This window comes from Geotrypetes seraphini, chromosome 2, assembly GCF_902459505.1.
Source record: "Geotrypetes seraphini chromosome 2, aGeoSer1.1, whole genome shotgun sequence".
Taxonomy (NCBI): Eukaryota; Metazoa; Chordata; class Amphibia; order Gymnophiona; family Dermophiidae; genus Geotrypetes; species Geotrypetes seraphini.
Genome location: NC_047085.1, coordinates 173448783 through 173464729, shown reverse-complemented (window position 1 = coordinate 173464729; position 15947 = coordinate 173448783). Strand labels below are relative to the sequence as shown.

The following is a 15947-nucleotide window of genomic DNA, read 5'->3' as shown; positions in this document are numbered from 1 at the left end:
CAGGGCCTGATTAACTAAGGCTTTCCTCCCATCCATGTCTACAGGGGGAGGAAAAATGTGGTAAACTAGGTGCAGAGAGTCTGCAGAAGCTTGGGATTGGAACTCAGGAGCTCTCTAGACCACTCCTCCTTCCTCAATGGTCCTCATATTCCCACATTGCTATCCATTCACAAGAAAGCTACACTTCAGGTACAGGCCATGCATGCAGTGCAGCTAAAGAAACATGATCTTTTTTTCCTTGAGTGTTTCATAAGGCAATATGTAAAACGAAAGCCTGTTTACAATTAAATATTCTGTCTTCTGGTTCACTTCCTGTTACTAATCCTCAACATCAAAGTCATCTTAGTGCAGTGGTTAGCATCCCTGGGTTATACAGACATGAATACAATACAAATTACCAAGCTCCTTAAATAATTCATGTAGCCAGACATTATTCCTGCATTTACAAGAATAACCTCCATTTTATATTCCCCCGCACATAAGTACAGTATCAGGCAAAGAAATTAGAGATGAGAAACACATGCTACACTGTACAGAGAGAGAGAGAGGTCAGTAATAAATTAGAATCCAATGGAGCTTATTAGACACACTGTACAACCGCTGAGTCTAACAACCGGAATGCACAATCTGTTTGCTTTAATTTTTCAGTCTGTTCACTTTGAAATGATGTAAGTTAATAAAAAAATTAAATAAATAACAGCATTATGCCACAAAACTGCAGCCTGAACAAAAAGTATTGTCTAAGGTGGCCTGGAAAGCGCTGCAAGAACTGCTCTGCTATTTTTAAATGCTACTCTGAAAATACACTACAGCTCACACCCACCAAGTGACTTTAGAAAATGGGATTAATAGGTGTGTTGAGTTAAGGGCCACTGCAGCCATACAACTTTTAAACCGGAATTAAAATGGAAAAGAAGGAGGGGAAATAAAGAAGACAGGGAAAAGTTGCCCCGATAGTGGCTAAGCTGTCATGAGCATGTGAGTTTCCATGGTGAGTGATTTATTGGTGTTTATCAGGAATGAATAGATCAAAGGTTGCCAGATGTCAGGCGATCAATCACGCATCAAATCAAGGATGGCAATCCTCTAATAAAACAGAAAACAAGGAAAACCAGCTTCTGCCAGTTTTCCCTCGCCAGAAAAATAACTTTTGGAATCAATTGGCCTCTGCACTACCCTGCCTTGGGATTTACTTAAAACAAAAAAGGCAACCTTAAGGTTCATTAGTTGGAGCCTTCAACAGTGACCAGAAAAGTTGCAATTTTTGTGTATGTGTGTGTACAAAGTATTTACAATCCGAGTTCCATACTGACCAGGTTGTTTCGTGCGCCCGCCCTCCTCCAATGATCAGCTTCCCTACTTCTGCATGCACTGGTTCTCTCATAGCTAGACCACCATAAGACTAACCAAAAGTTTCTTTTAGACTTGAAAACGGAGATTGTGAGGCTTACTAAAAAAAAAAATAATAATAAACACACATACACATGTACATAATTGCTATATAAATCGTGCTCCCCTCAACCTAGAAATCAAAAAAATGAAAAGCAAAAAGAAAGTAATATGTGGCAGGGAACACCTTAGAGGCTATTATGCAGCATCCTTAGTGATAAAAAGGGCACTTTTGACCCCTCCCCTCTTCGCCTTAGCTGCTCCATGATGGCGCTTAGTGTGGTGCTGTGGGGATGGCAGCGGTTCTTCTTGGGATTATTTGTGTTGATCTAATGAATGTGTCTAAGGAAGAAAGAGAGAGAGAGAGAAGGAAAGGGGGAGAGGAAGAGGAGGCGTTACCGTACCTGCCAAACGCCTAGGTGCTTGCTGTTTTCTCCTCGGCATGCTGCTGCTGCTGAAGAGTTTCCGCAGGACTTCTTCAATTCCTCTGTTTTCATGCAGAATTTAATTTTTAAAAATTATATACACAAAACAAATAAAAGGGGGGGAGGGAAGAAATGAGGAGTTAAAAAGAGTTAGAAATGTAACTTTCTAACTCTGATCGGAGAGGAAAGGCAACAAAAAACCACCAGCGTCAACAAGAAAGAAAAAAAAAAAAAAAAACATTAAAAAAAAGGATCAACTGCAAAAGTTTGCGGGTGGCGAACTGCCCGGTGCCTGGGTCGTCTGCCGATCTGGAGGAGGGCAGGGATGACACGGGAGCTCAAGGTCCGCCGCCGCTGCCACCACTCAAAACCTAGACTGGCAAATGTTTTCATTGACAGCGTTTTCCTCTCATTTTTTTAAGTTCCTAGCTTCTTCAGAGCTTCGCTTTTCTTTGCCAGAAGAGATTCGGAGTCAAACGCCAAAAAAAAAAAAAAAAAAAAATTTAAATCAGTTTAAGCTGTACTTCAAATCCATTCTTTCCTCTTCTTTTTTTTCTCTCTCCCTCTCTTGCTCCTTTTTTTGTGCGCCTTCCTTCCTCCCCGACACCTCTCCTTGGGGGGAAGGGGGGCCGAGTATGCGGGAGAAGATGGTATAAGGATTCAGTCACTCCCCTCTCAGCCTTTCTTCCAAGATCAAAGAGTCTCAAAGCGCAACTTTCTTCCCCGTGTTCGGGTCGTGGATTTGTGTTTTATGACGTTGATGAAAGCTTTTTCATTTTGCAACGAGGTCGATACCGATCTCCTCTCTCCTCCACCCAGCACTCAGTCTAGGAACAAGAATGCAAATTTTTTTAAAAAAGAGAGGACTAACCGCCCCCCCCCCCCCCCCCATGCACATACACCGGATGGTTAATGTCAGTCACTCCTCCATCTCCCAAACAGACAGATAAAACAGTCTTACCGAAGGACTACTTTCTGTCTCTCTCCCTCTCTCTCCCAAAGATCGTAGATTCTTCAGACACTAAAGATATATTTTGTCAGGTAGTTTTCTTTCCGATCTTGATCTACAACAAAAAAAATGTATAACCCAACACCGTGCGCAAGGGGGGAGGGGGAAGAAAGAAAGATATTCACTGTGTGGGAGAGATGCATATGAACTATTTTCCCCCCTTTAAACTCCTGGGAGAGAAAGAGATACTCTCCCTCTCTTCTCTTTTCAGTGTAATGTAACACACACATTCAGATCCTAGGGCTTTCAGACAGTCTCAACTGATAGACAGACACATCGAGCTGCTTTTCCTGCTTCAGATTTTACTCCTCCTCCTTCTGCCAACGTCACCCTGACAATTACAAATAGGTCTCACACAAACCGCACCTGTCAATCTTTTTAATTGCTTTGGTGATGGGAGGTTTTCTTTTTCTTTTTTTTTGGGGGGGGGGTCGTTTTCCCACAACCCAACAATATGACTTAAAAAAATGAAGTCCTAATCCAGAATTTCATGCGAGCTATTCAGTCAGACTGCTGGCTGCAATACTTTAAGAGGGGCACGTGCTGAACAGAGATCTGGTCATCTTTGCCTACTTGAATCCAGGCAGCTACCTGCCTTTTGACAGAAACAGCGTGTTTGGAGCTCGCTTGGCACAGAATCCAGAACTTAGGCGACTCATTTTGTGTATTGAAAAGTGACACGTCGCAGATTTTGTTTTCTTTGCATTGAAACACACATTTGGCAAAACGTTTTCATAAAGCCATGCAGATGGAATTTGAATTATAGAAGGGCACTCCTCACTTTTAACGCTCAGTCACCATCGTCAGTCAGGTACGTTATCGACTGTGCACGATAACAAAAACGATCCCCGTGGGTTATTAATAAGAGTATTTATAACACGAGTTACGTGTATTACTGTCACTAACCACCTTTCGCTCCACGTAAATCACTGGTCCACCACCAACCACGTTACTTTTTGATCTCTTTAACATAACATCCTTAACTATATCACAAGGATTTTAAAACAGTAAATCAAAGCAAAGCTAAGCATGCAAAAAGACAAGATTAAGTTTGTGGTAGCTGCTTAAGGACAGGTCTGCCTGGCGTGGGGGGGAGGGGAAGATTTCTTACAGCTCCATGTGGTACATTGGGATATAAAACCCACAGGACTGTAAAATGCCTCTGAAATGTATCTCCCGTTTCAATCGACAATATTTTTCTTTACTGTATACACAGCAGAACCCCTTCAGACGCCGGCAAATCCTTTCATAAATCTTGAAGCTTTTTTATTCTCGCCACCTATAAATGCTATCCACCAGTGGTTGCTAGTGGCTCTGGGTTGATTTGTATCACCTTGTGAAGAAGTGAACATTTCGCACGGGAAGGGGAGGGATCTTGGTGCCAGCGGGAAGCAAAGCTGCACAACACCCCTAACGGCAGCGTGACACGCTTAGCTTCAAGCTCTCGCCTGCTAGAACAGTACACAGAATCCCCCACCCCCCGATTCTCAGTTCCTGTTACAAACAAAAATAGAATTCGTAAACCCACCCGTTGCTGTATAAAGGGATTGAGGGTTTTTAAACATTTGTGTGAAAGAGAAGGTGGATTTTTGAAGCCATTTTATTGAGCTTCTGTATCTTGTCATGCCAGTTGTTTTATATATATATATATATAATCTCACACGACACGAGGACATAATATAGGGAAGGGAATAGAAGTGGATGGAGAGAAGGGCCAGAGGTGCGGTGCAGCCTCGGCAGCTGTGATCGGGCAGTTGTTGCTGCTGCAGCCCAGCTGAAGGAAGAGGCAGGGGGGGTGGTGGGAAGTGAAGTGCAAGCGAAGGAAACAAGCAGCAAAGGGCTGGGAGTGTGGAGCGGCTTTAGGCTTGGGACACTGCGGGACGGGCTTGGGAGATTTGACTCGGCCCTTCCTGCTCCGTGCGAGTAACTGCTAGCGAAGATCGGCTTAGCTCCCAGCGAAACGACAGCTCTCTGCGGGGCTCGTGTTGCTGCAACGGAGAGCTTTGGATGGAACTGAGGACGCTTCCGGCAGGCTTCCTGGTCTCTACTACTGATTTGCATAGGGAGATTTTTTTTTTTTTTTTCTTCTTCTCTCCAGTCTCTGGCAGAGGAGGGGAGTGGGTGGTGGTAGAAGTTTCGTTTTTTTTCTGCCTGCTGTAAACACTGCAAGAGCCCGGGGACCGGGCGAGCCAGTAGCCTGCTGAGGTGTGCATGAAAGGAGGGAGCCGTAGCAAAGGCCGGGCATGAGTTTGGGGAGCGCTGCTCGGGCGGCCGCCGGTGTCGGGCTGAGGGCTTCCGTGCGGCAGGCGTTTCGACCTCGATCCATCGTGGACATGTCCTACTCCCAGCATTTCATGGATCCCACGGGCTCCGCCATCCCCGCGACCATGAAAAAGCTGGTGGTGACGAAGCTGAGTCCAAACTTCCGCCAGGCTGTCACCCTGCAGGCCGGCGTGCCTGTTCCAGTTCCGGGAGATGGAGACCTGCTCGTCAGAAACCGGTGAGTCCCCCCCCTCCCTGTTTCCCACCCGGCCTCCACTCGAGGGAAGCCCTTCTCTGCACGCTTCACGAGCACTGATCCTCCACTCCGCACTCCTCTTATTTAACCCCATCCTCAAACACTTTCTGGTCTCTCTCTCTCTTCCTGATTGCATAAAATGGGTTGTACCACTACCAGCCGCCATCTGGCGACTGTTAATTTAAGTTTATTATTTTAATCTCTGATGTCAAAGCTAACTCTCCCTTTCTTTTCCTCATCCTCTCTTCTGGTCGTTGAAATAAAACAGCTTATCTGTTTCATGTTAACCCCCCTTCTCCCCCCCCCCCAAAAAAAAAAAACAACAACAACCACAACACAGCTTTCAAACACTAGTGTTTAAATCTGAAGAAAAGGGGCAGCTTGACATGAAGTTGATGGCAAGTTAAGAGTTTTCTCGCGTTCTTTCCAAACTCTTGCGTTCAGTTCTAAGCTATCAGCGTGTGTATGCGTCTGCCCCCCTCCGTTTTCTGATTTGATGTTTTCTGCACGTCACTAACTTTTAGTAAGCAGTGAATCAAACAGTCAAAAGCAAAAGCGCTTGGACCTCTGCTCTTCTTTCCCTTGTCTCTATTTGCCATCTCTATTACTCTCTTCTTCTGTCTTTCCCTCGGGAGCATCCCAGTGAGATTTCCATTCAGCCAAAGGAAAGAAGTGAACCCAAATGCTTCTTTGGCTTCTGCCTTTCCACAAGTGTCTTTGCTGTTTCAGGTCTAACTTCTGTGGGGCAGGATATAAAAGCCTTTGTCTGAATGTGCGAGTGTATAAATAAGTTCTGAATGACAGAATTTTGATAGAAATCAGTCAGCTAAGTAGAATTGCTTTTAAAGGCATAGCTGCTTTTTTAAATAACAGGTCCCTATATTGTCTCGAATTTAAGTGATGTGGACTGCAGGGACTGCAGGGGAGTGAGAGACCCGTTGTATTTAAAAGAAGAATGTGTACAGTTATTTACTTATTTTAATCTTTACTAAACTGCAAAACGTTCAGGTCTAAAAGACTGCTTAATCATGCAGGGTGTCATTTAGTTCTCTGTTGTAAAAGTATTGTACACTCATGAGGGGCAGACAAAATGCTCATGTTTTAGGGACAGGTATTGAGAAACCTTTTTTTTTTTTTTTTTTTTTAGATTGGAAGTGAGTGTGAATCTCCTAGCACATTCATACTGATTTGTATATAGTGTGGGACACAGTCTAAAGGGGACATGAAAATTCACACCCACTTCTACCATTTAAATCACCCAGGCACAGACGAATGTGAAAGAGCCCGACCCTCCTGCTAAAGTAAGCGCTGGGGACCACATACTAGAGCCTCGACCCCCTCATTTAGACAAATCCGCAAAGGTGCAGCCGGGGATAACAGCTCAATCCCAACAAAGCTTGAACTTGAACACCCACCCCAGTGTTCATATATTTTCCTAGAGTGTGGGGTTTGTTTGATTTTTTTTTTTTTTTGCTAATTAACTTTCTTTATTTTACAGTCAAATTTCAGTTTATGTGTCACCTTGTTGGCACTTGCTTTTTGTGTTATGCTTTTGCTGGTGGAGTTATTTAGTGGGCTTTGCCGAGTTCCCTCCACTTTGGGACCCCACAGCTTGTTCTCTGCCGGATAGGTTAATTCAGCGCCCTACATGGGTTGAGTAAGCTGCCTTAAGCAAGCATAGCTACTTTGGAAAAGGAATTCGTTCTAGGCTTGGAAACCCACTTTTATAACAATTATCTCTGCTAGCCTTGCCAGAGCTGTATAAGCAAGGTCGAAGTTTGTGTAGTTCAAAGTCTGTCTCTGTTTCAGTGTTGTTCACCAGAGGCAGAAGCATTGGTCATATTTAATCTTAAAAGACAATTTTACAGTTTGTTTGCAAGAATAAAATGCACCTCCGTTATTTGGTGATGGGTATATTTATGGCTGTTTTAATTGCACAGCTATGCAGTTTATCAAAAGTGGTAATTATGTGATCAGTGTTATAAAAATATAGTTTGATTTATCAGTAAGGTTTGGTTGTAATAGTTTTTATGAAAATAAAATGTTAAGCTATCATGGCCCTGTATATAACTCTTTTGCACTCAAAACCTATCGTATTGGGTGGGCTTTCTCCAGTATTTATGAAAATGGAAAAACAAACAAACCCCATAATTGTTGTAAAACAAATGCTTGTAATTTGGACCCCAATATGTGAATTAAATCTAGATTATTTTAGTTTGGAAGACATTTCTCAGTGCAGACACTAAAACTCATCTTTATGCGTCTTTTTTTCGTTGTCATAAATTCAGCTTTACAGATTGTTGTATTAACAGAAAAAAAAAGTTTTCTTCTTTAGTCTTATGGAGGGGGGGGGGTTCTCTGAATTCTCTGTCAAAGATATTTTATTTTCTAAATACATATACTTAACAATTTTACTTTGGAGGAGACAGCTGCTAGAGAAAGGAGCCTATGGGGAAGACGAAAAATAAACTTTTTCATACCAGAATCCAGTGGATAAAACACAGTTTTGATTAGTGGTGATGAGAATTTATTTTTTGCCAGTATTCGATCTTGACGACTTTGTTCTGCCACTCTGTTTTCAGGCATTTTGCACCTGATTTCTGTTCTTTTCATTTTGTTTCTGTCAAAGATAGCACATTCTCCTCCTCTCTGCAGGATCTTCTTGTTTTTACAGTAAACAATATCAGGGCTCAACACTTCCAATATAAATAAACGCTGTGACTCAGAACTGTGTAATTATTTAGGAAAAGCAACTGTGTGTTCCTAATCATTATCTAAAAAAAAAAAAAAAAAGTGTGTGTGTGTTAACCTATCATGGCCCTCTGTATGTAACTTCTTTTTTTTTTTTTTTTTTTTTCAGCCGGGATATTGGGTGGGTTTTCTCTAGTATTTATAATAGGAAAAAAAAACAACAAAGTAATTGTTACAATATAAATTATTTTAAATTGGGCCCCAATTAATAAACTAAATCTAGATCCTTTTAGTTTGGAACACACTAAAGCAGTAAAACTCTTCTTTATACGTTTCTTCTCCCCCCCCCCCTGTCATAAATTCAGCTTTGCAGATTGCTCTATTAGAGTACAGAAAGAAACTTTTTTTTTTCTTCTGAGTTATGTTTTTTCCTCCAAATTCTGTGTAACAGATTGATATTTTATTTTCTAAATAAATATACTTAAACAATTTTACTTTGGAAGAGACAACTGCTAGAGAAAGGAGCTTATGGGAAAGATGAAAAATATTCAACTTTGATACCAGAGTTCAACGGATAAAACACAATTTTTGGTTACTGGTTAGGGGAATTTATTTTCTGCCAGTATTTGATTTTGACGTCTTTATTTTGCCACTGTTTTCAAGCGGGTTTGCACACGATTTCTATTCTTTTCTTTTTTGTCAAAGATAGTACTTTCTCCTCCTCTCTGCAGGATCATCCTGTTTTTACAATAGACAATACCAGGGCTAAACTCTTCCACTATAAAGAAACCTTGTGACTCAGAATTGTGTTTTTAGGAAAAGCAACTATGAGCTCTTAATTGTCATCTTAAAAAAAAAAAAAAAGTGAATCTGTGTGTATGTGTTCATATGGATTACAGGACTCAAAGCAGGTCTTGTCAAACAAATCTGATCCACTTCTTTAACTGGGTGACCAGAGAATTGGATAGAGGAGATGCACTAGATGTGGTGTATTTAGATTTTAGCAAAACCTTTGATAGTGTTCCACACAAGTGTCTAATAAATAAACTGAGTGCCCTCAGTATGAGCCCCAAAGTGACGGACTGGGTCAGGAACTGGTTGAGTGGAAGGAGACAGAGGGTAGGAGTCAATGGAGATTGCTCTGAGGAAAGAGAAGCTACCAGTGATGTGCCTCATGGTTCGGTTCTTGGGCCTGTTCTTTTAAACATTTCTGTAAGCGATATTGCTGAAGGGCTGTCTGGTAATGTTTGCCTCTTTGCAGGTGATACCAAAATCTGCAATAGAGTAGACACCCCTGATGGTGTGGATAACATGAGGAAGAACCTAGTGAAGCTTGAGGAAATTTGGCAGCTAAGATTTAATGCTAAGAAATGCAAGGTCATGCATTTGGGCTGTAAAAACCTGAGGATTCGGTAGTTTAGGAGGGGGGAGAACTTTTGTGCACAAAAGAGGAGCGTAACTTGGGTGTGATAGTATGTGATGATTAAGGTGGCCAAACAGATTGGAAAGGTGATAGCAAAATCTAGAAGGATACTTGGGTGTATAGGGAGAGGAACGGGGTCAGTAGGAAAAAGGAGGTATTGATGTCTTTGTATAAGACTCTGGTGAGACCTCATTTAGAATATTGTGTTCAATTCTGGAGACAGCACCTTCAAAGAAATATAAATAGGATGGAGTCTGTCCAGAGGAAGGCTACTAAAATGGTTGGTGGGCTTCATAATAAAGGGTACGGGGACAGATTTAAAGATCTCAACGCAGTAGAATATCAGTTATCCGGCACCCATGGGGATTGGTGGATGCCAGATAACTTTTTTTCTGGCTGCTATATTAACGTGCTATATTAGAAACCTTGACTAACCCAGATCTCAACTCCCCTCTCCCCTCCCGCTCTGAAGCACTAGTGCGGCAGCGGTCCTGAGCTGCAGAACCCCTTTCCTCCAGGCTCAAAGCAGCAGAGGCAGGTGGAGGTCCTGAGCCGCAAACACCGTCCCACCCTCCCTTCCTTCCTTTCCAGTCATCGGGAGACAGTGCGTGACGCATCAGAGGAAAGGCCACGAGCAGCCTGTTTTGGAGCACTGCCTCCTGCTGACCAGCTGCTGCTTTGGGTAAGGGAGGAAGGAAAGGAGGGGTCTCACAGCTCAGGACCGCCGCCGCTTCAGGACTTGAGGTAGGGGGGTTTGTGGCTCAGGACCGCTGCCATGCTGGTGCTTCGGGACGGAGGAGTAGTTCACGGCTCAGGACTATCACTGCTTTTACTGCTTCTGGACATGAGGGAAGGAGAGGGGTTCATAGCTAGACAGTGGAAATTCTTATGATTAATAATAGTAACAAAAAAAAAAAAAAGAAAGAAACCCCCAAGGAATAAAGTTCATAAAGGTTCCAGCAGGTCTGCACTCTGTACTAGCAGAAAGTCACCAATGGTTCTAGATTTGTTAGAATAGTTCTAACACAAAATTACAGTAAGAAACACGCAAAGATTGAAATAGGTATGTACTTGAACCCACCCAGACTTGTGGTTTTGTGGGCTACTTACTGTTTTGGGCGAGGGCAGACTTTTGGTATTTTGCAAAGGAAAATTACCCCCCCCCCCCTTTTAGAAAGCCGCACGGCAAAAAACCCAAAGCCCTTTAAATTTCTTTGGACTTTGGGGGAGTTACTGCAGCAGCAGCCGCTTGCACGGCTTTGTAAAAGGGGGTGGGGGTGTTAATTCTTTGGCGCTAGCAAAGCCACACCAGGGGGAAGGATGAACCTCTGCAAGGCCTTCTGCGGCCTCTCTTTCTGCAGTGAAGCTGAGTGATGGCGCCCTCTCCGCTACACCGTGCTGTCTTGCGGCTGCTCAGTGCTTTCTCGCCTAGAGTATATTGACAAAAAAGAAATAAACCCTGGGAACACATTCACCCTAGCCACATGTCTCACCTTCTTCACCTATGAGAAAACCTCAGTGCGGCATAGTTCATTCTTACCTGTGAAGTTTTATTTTTATTTCCAAAGCTTAAAAATAAATTCAAAAGCAGAACCAAAAGTTTTAAAAGTATGAGTGTGAGAGAGGCCAGGAAAGTAGGCAGAAAAGTAGCCTGAGAGTGCAGCATGAGACTTCTCAGTACAACAGACTTGTGGGCAGATTCTGCCTTTTTTTGTCGTTGTCGTGGTTGGTCATGGCAGCGGTGCGCACTCTGGCGATCAAGGCCAAGTCCCATTGGGCCAAATGGCGTTCTAGAACTCCCGAACACGTTCTGCTGACATCCTATTATTTTGCCCATCGGGGAATGGGAAGCACTAAAGCTCCTTTACCATTAAACGTCGTGTCATCTTTGCGAGGTTTTCTCGGCTTGAGGACACTGAGTTATAGGCAGCCACCGAATTCATTTCCAAAGGAGAAGTGATGTGCGAAGCCTGCCTGCTGATGATGACATTACACTCATCCCCAGCATTGCCTTTGCTTATAATTAGATGTGAAGCGCTGATTTCCTGACATAATCAATACTTCCTTGCTTGTGCATCCATTTTGTACCTTGTTTAATTCTAGTTTTTCAAGTCTCTGAAGAGATCAATAATTTACATCCCCTGCCAACAATGTCTTGTCAGGTTTTAGCTCTGTTTGTTTTTCCGTTTCAAAATGGGGTGAAATACTGTCTTATTAATGATACACAATGTTTTCAGCAGGTTGGAAGAGGTATACAAAAAACTGATAAAGTCACTGTTTCGCTGATGCACCTGTGGGTTTCTTTCTAGGAGAATGATTGACGCGTGTATCTCATACTTAACGCAGTTTGACTCCATACATGTCAGGCTAAAATGCTTCTAAAATAACAGAATTGATATATAGTAAAACCAGAAACACAAAGAGTGGAGTCTCAATATTATCACAACTGTGGCTGTCCAGAGCACTGAATGAATAAAAAAGTCTATTATATCAAAGTATTTAATCTTGCACTTTCAAGTTTTATTAGTATGACCCTTAATGAATGTGACTCAGCACAGGCTGTGTTTCGGATACACAGAGCTTTCCTCAGGGTTCGTATGATTAGCAAACCATGGATTATTGGGTTATCAGAAGGAAATACCATGAAACTGTTAAAGATATTATACCCAAACTTTGTGCGAAGGAACTGTGAAAAAGATGTACTGCATCTCCACTTGAAGCAAAATGACGCCAACGGTGGTATTATTGAGACTCCACTTTTTATGTTTCTAGTTATAGTTGCTTTGGAGATTTGGGTTTTCTTTTGTTTGTATAGTAAAACCAAACATGCTCATCTAGTTTTATTTGTTTTTTTTTTTTCCCCCCCCTTTCATTCTTTTAGATTTGTTGGTATTAATGCATCTGACATCAACTACACTTCTGGTCGATATGACCCCTCAGTTAAACCTCCATTTGATGTTGGTTTTGAAGGTATTGGTGAAGTGGTAGGCTTGGGACTAACTGCTAGTGCTAGGTTCACAATTAACCAGGTTGTGGCCTACATAGCACCAGGATCCTTTGCTGAATATACAGTTGTGCCTGCCAAGTTTGCTGTTCCAATGCCCTCTCTGAAACCTGAGTTTCTCACCCTGCTAATAAGTGGCACCACTGCTTACATCAGCCTGAAAGAGCTTGGAGAGTTAACTGAAGGAGACAAAGTTCTCGTGACAGCAGCAGCTGGAGGAACAGGCCAGTTTGCTGTACAACTTTCCAAGAGAGCAAAATGCCATGTAATTGGAACTTGTTCATCTAAAGAGAAGGTTGTTTTTCTGAAGTCCATTGGCTGTGACCATCCCATCAACTATAAAACTGAGAATGTTGCGGCAGTCCTGAAAAAAGAGTACCCCCAAGGTGTAGACGTTATATATGAGTCTGTTGGAGGAAAAATGTTTGACCTGTCTGTGAGATCTTTGGCTACCAAAGGACGGCTGATAATTATAGGGTTTATCTCTGGCTACGAAACAGCTACTGGTCTTTCACTAGTTGATGCAGGGGTCTTGCCAGCTGCCCTGCTGAAGAAATCTGCCAGCCTTAGAGGATTCTTCCTGAACCATTACTTATCTCAGTACCAGGAAGCCATGCTAACTTTGCTGAAGATGTACAAAGATGGAGAACTGGTGTGTGAGGTGGACCTTGGAGACATATCTCCAGAGGGCAAGTTCATTGGCCTGGAGTCAGTGTTCCGAGCTATAGATTATTTGTACATGGGAAAAAATATTGGAAAGATTGTAGTTGAATTACCTCACCCTGTCACCAGCAAGCTGTAAAAACAGAATATAAAATGGTAATTTTCTGCCTAGACTTACTAGTAACAATTTGTAATTTTTTTCTGTTAAATTTGAAATTGAGTTTGAATGTTCTGTGCATTATCAATTTTTTTGAAAAAGTAACTTTCTTAACCAATGGTAGTGGTAAAGAGTTATTGTCATTTCATTACGTAGATACCTTACTGACAATCATAATTGGATTAGTAACCAGCCAATAAAACTGAGGTGGGCAGTTTAAATTTGATTTTTTTTTATCAGGATCTAATGTTTGTTCAGCCTTCAATTTATGTGGTGTATTCTATGCCCTATAAATACATTTGATCTTATTTTTAAAGATTCAATTTGCTCATAATATATTTTTATAGAAATTTGAAATTCAGCTCAGGGTCAACTGTCACTACTGTCATTTGGGAAAGAAAGGGATCTTTGTGGATTGGTCAATTTATGAAAAACAAGCAGTCCCTTTAGGACGCAAATGAATGTTTTGCAACTGTGTGAATGCCACTCGTTTTTCAATTTGGTTCAGTTATAAATTTAAAATATAAGTAATAAAGCGTTTTTAAGAAAATGAAGCACACTCATTTTTCAAACTGTAGCTGACTGCAGTCAGTTTTACCAGAAATAACAGTAGCATTCTGTATGGACATCAAAACAGATGTGTACAATCCAGCGTGCACCAGTGGATGTTCAAGTAATGAGAAAATGTATATGGCCGTGAAAGGGATCTGGTATGCACTAAGCACACACGCACACAAAATCCTAAATCTATTAACATGGAAGCGTCTGAGAATGTATATGAAATCAGATTGAATAGAGAGATTGAAATAATCTGAACAGCAATTGTGCATTTTTTGCTTCTAAAGAGTTTATGCAGCATCTGGAAAGAAAATTTTAGCAATAGTAGTAGGGCTGGTGCTTTATTCTGGTTTTTATGCCTTTCAGGCTCAGTTTAGTACGCTTTTTTTCCTCATAGCCATGGAATGAGGGAAAAAAAAAAAAAAAAAAATCAATCGGGCCCTAAATGAAATTGCTATAGTAGAAACGAATGACACTTCTAGGTGTTGAGTCACAAAATTCTCTCCCCCCACCCCTACCCTGTCAAGAATGTCAGAGGTGGCATCGAGGGCCGACCCGACACTTCTGAGCTGTGCACATGTCTGTAAAAATTACCCTCAATGCTCAGCATATCCAAAGCACAAATGTGCTTCGCATCTCATTGTGTGTTCTGGAATTTTTAAATGCCTTTTAAAGCTATTACGGTAGATCCCTGCCAGGGTATTTTACTGGCTCTTTTCTTCTTTTGTACTTTATTTAAAAGCACAGCCGTGAGCAAGTATCGGAGCCGCATCCTGTATAAATATAACCATAATTACAGTTGCTCAGGGAAAAGTTTGTAACGATACCCAGAAAGATGTTATATTTTTCTTCTTCCAGTCAGCTGGAGGAGTACAGAAAATTCCACTGTCGAATGGCTGTTGGTATCTATTTTGCAAGATTTACTCATTTGCAGGTACCTGATGTAGCTGCTAGCATGCATGCACAACAATACAATTTATATGGTAAATGGAACCAAATAATGGCCTCGCTGAATGTTATGGCTGCACTGAAGGGAAATGTCACGGTAAATAGCTGCCAAATTATGGATCATGCCGAAGTGTCACAACTGCACTAAAGACAAATAGCACTAGAGGCTATTGCCACTGTGACACTTCTTGAGTTATGAAGAAGAGGAACAGCCTGAAGTGAGACTCTTTGTGTCCTCGGTATAGCTCAGTGTTACAAGGGAGCCCCATCCAATATTAATCTGTGCCTTCTTGATCCTAAGAGCCCTGGCAAAATAGAGAGACTTCTTTTAATAATCTATGCCTTGTACCTAGATATACACACATAGCAGCGCAACTGTAGGGATTTTTTTGTTTTGTTTTTAATAACAGATGCGTAAAATGAAAAGCGACTGGAGTGGCAACATCTTGCAGCGGAATAATCTAATCAAAGGCTATTATTAAATTGTACATAGTAGGCATCTGAAACATTTATTTCCTGTTTATGCAGATAGGTGCATTATTGCTTTCTTCCGCAAATCTTTCCCCCTTCTTAAAGACTTGAGCAGTAAGGATATCGCCAGTTAAATTGCTTCATCTCAAGTGAAGCCAGTCCTGGATTCTTTCATTTTAATGGGAGGGTAATAAAGATGAAAGACTAACATTTTAGCAGCTGGATCCCTTAAGCTACAGTACAGAAATTTATTGTGTTGAGGTTATATGACGAAATTTTCTTTAAAAGAACACCTTAACACTCATTTGGCCCATTTTTAACTTTCATTTATTTTTAAAAGTCAAAAAAGTTTGTGAGCCTTACGCTGGGTTTCTGTGTGTGTTTAAATTTACTTAGAAAACAGGAAGGAAGGACATTTGTCCTTGTTTTGAAGTGTAAAAAAATGCTCTGTAAATGTAAGGTTGGATTTCAGCAGTGACCTCTCTCTTCTGGGGGTCAGGGTTCAAGTCCATACTGTTATGTTAAGTGAAACGAGTTTGATGGTCTCAGCACCTTTCTTAGTGAACCGTGGTACACATCACAAAACTGTTATCCATAATTCAGGGCAATTGTCTGTCTGTGTTTCAGAGAGGCCCAGGACTGAGCAATTGTGGTGGATGAATTACTTCTCAATTCTGCTGAGAGTGGCCTT

At 41.7% G+C, this 15947-nt stretch overlaps 2 protein-coding genes across 2 annotated transcripts in view; one reads left to right on the top strand and one right to left on the bottom strand.

The window, feature by feature from the left end:
- Window positions 1–2000, bottom strand: part of TSHZ1 (teashirt zinc finger homeobox 1) — a 262973-nt gene extending 260973 nt beyond the window's left edge. The window contains exon 1 of the mRNA XM_033934330.1: window positions 1794–2000. Within this exon, the coding sequence (XP_033790221.1) occupies window positions 1794–1833 (40 nt within the window). The 5' untranslated portion in view covers window positions 1834–2000. The remainder of the gene's footprint in view (window positions 1–1793) is intronic.
- Window positions 2001–4926: 2926 nt separating this feature from the next.
- On the top strand, window positions 4927–13833 carry ZADH2 (zinc binding alcohol dehydrogenase domain containing 2). The gene is made up of 2 exons (XM_033929445.1): window positions 4927–5323; window positions 12337–13833. Exons 1-2 carry the CDS (start codon window positions 5067–5069, stop codon window positions 13259–13261), a joined length of 1182 nt encoding a protein of 393 aa, XP_033785336.1. The 5' UTR covers window positions 4927–5066; the 3' UTR covers window positions 13262–13833.
- The last annotated feature ends 2114 nt before the right edge of the window (window positions 13834–15947 follow it).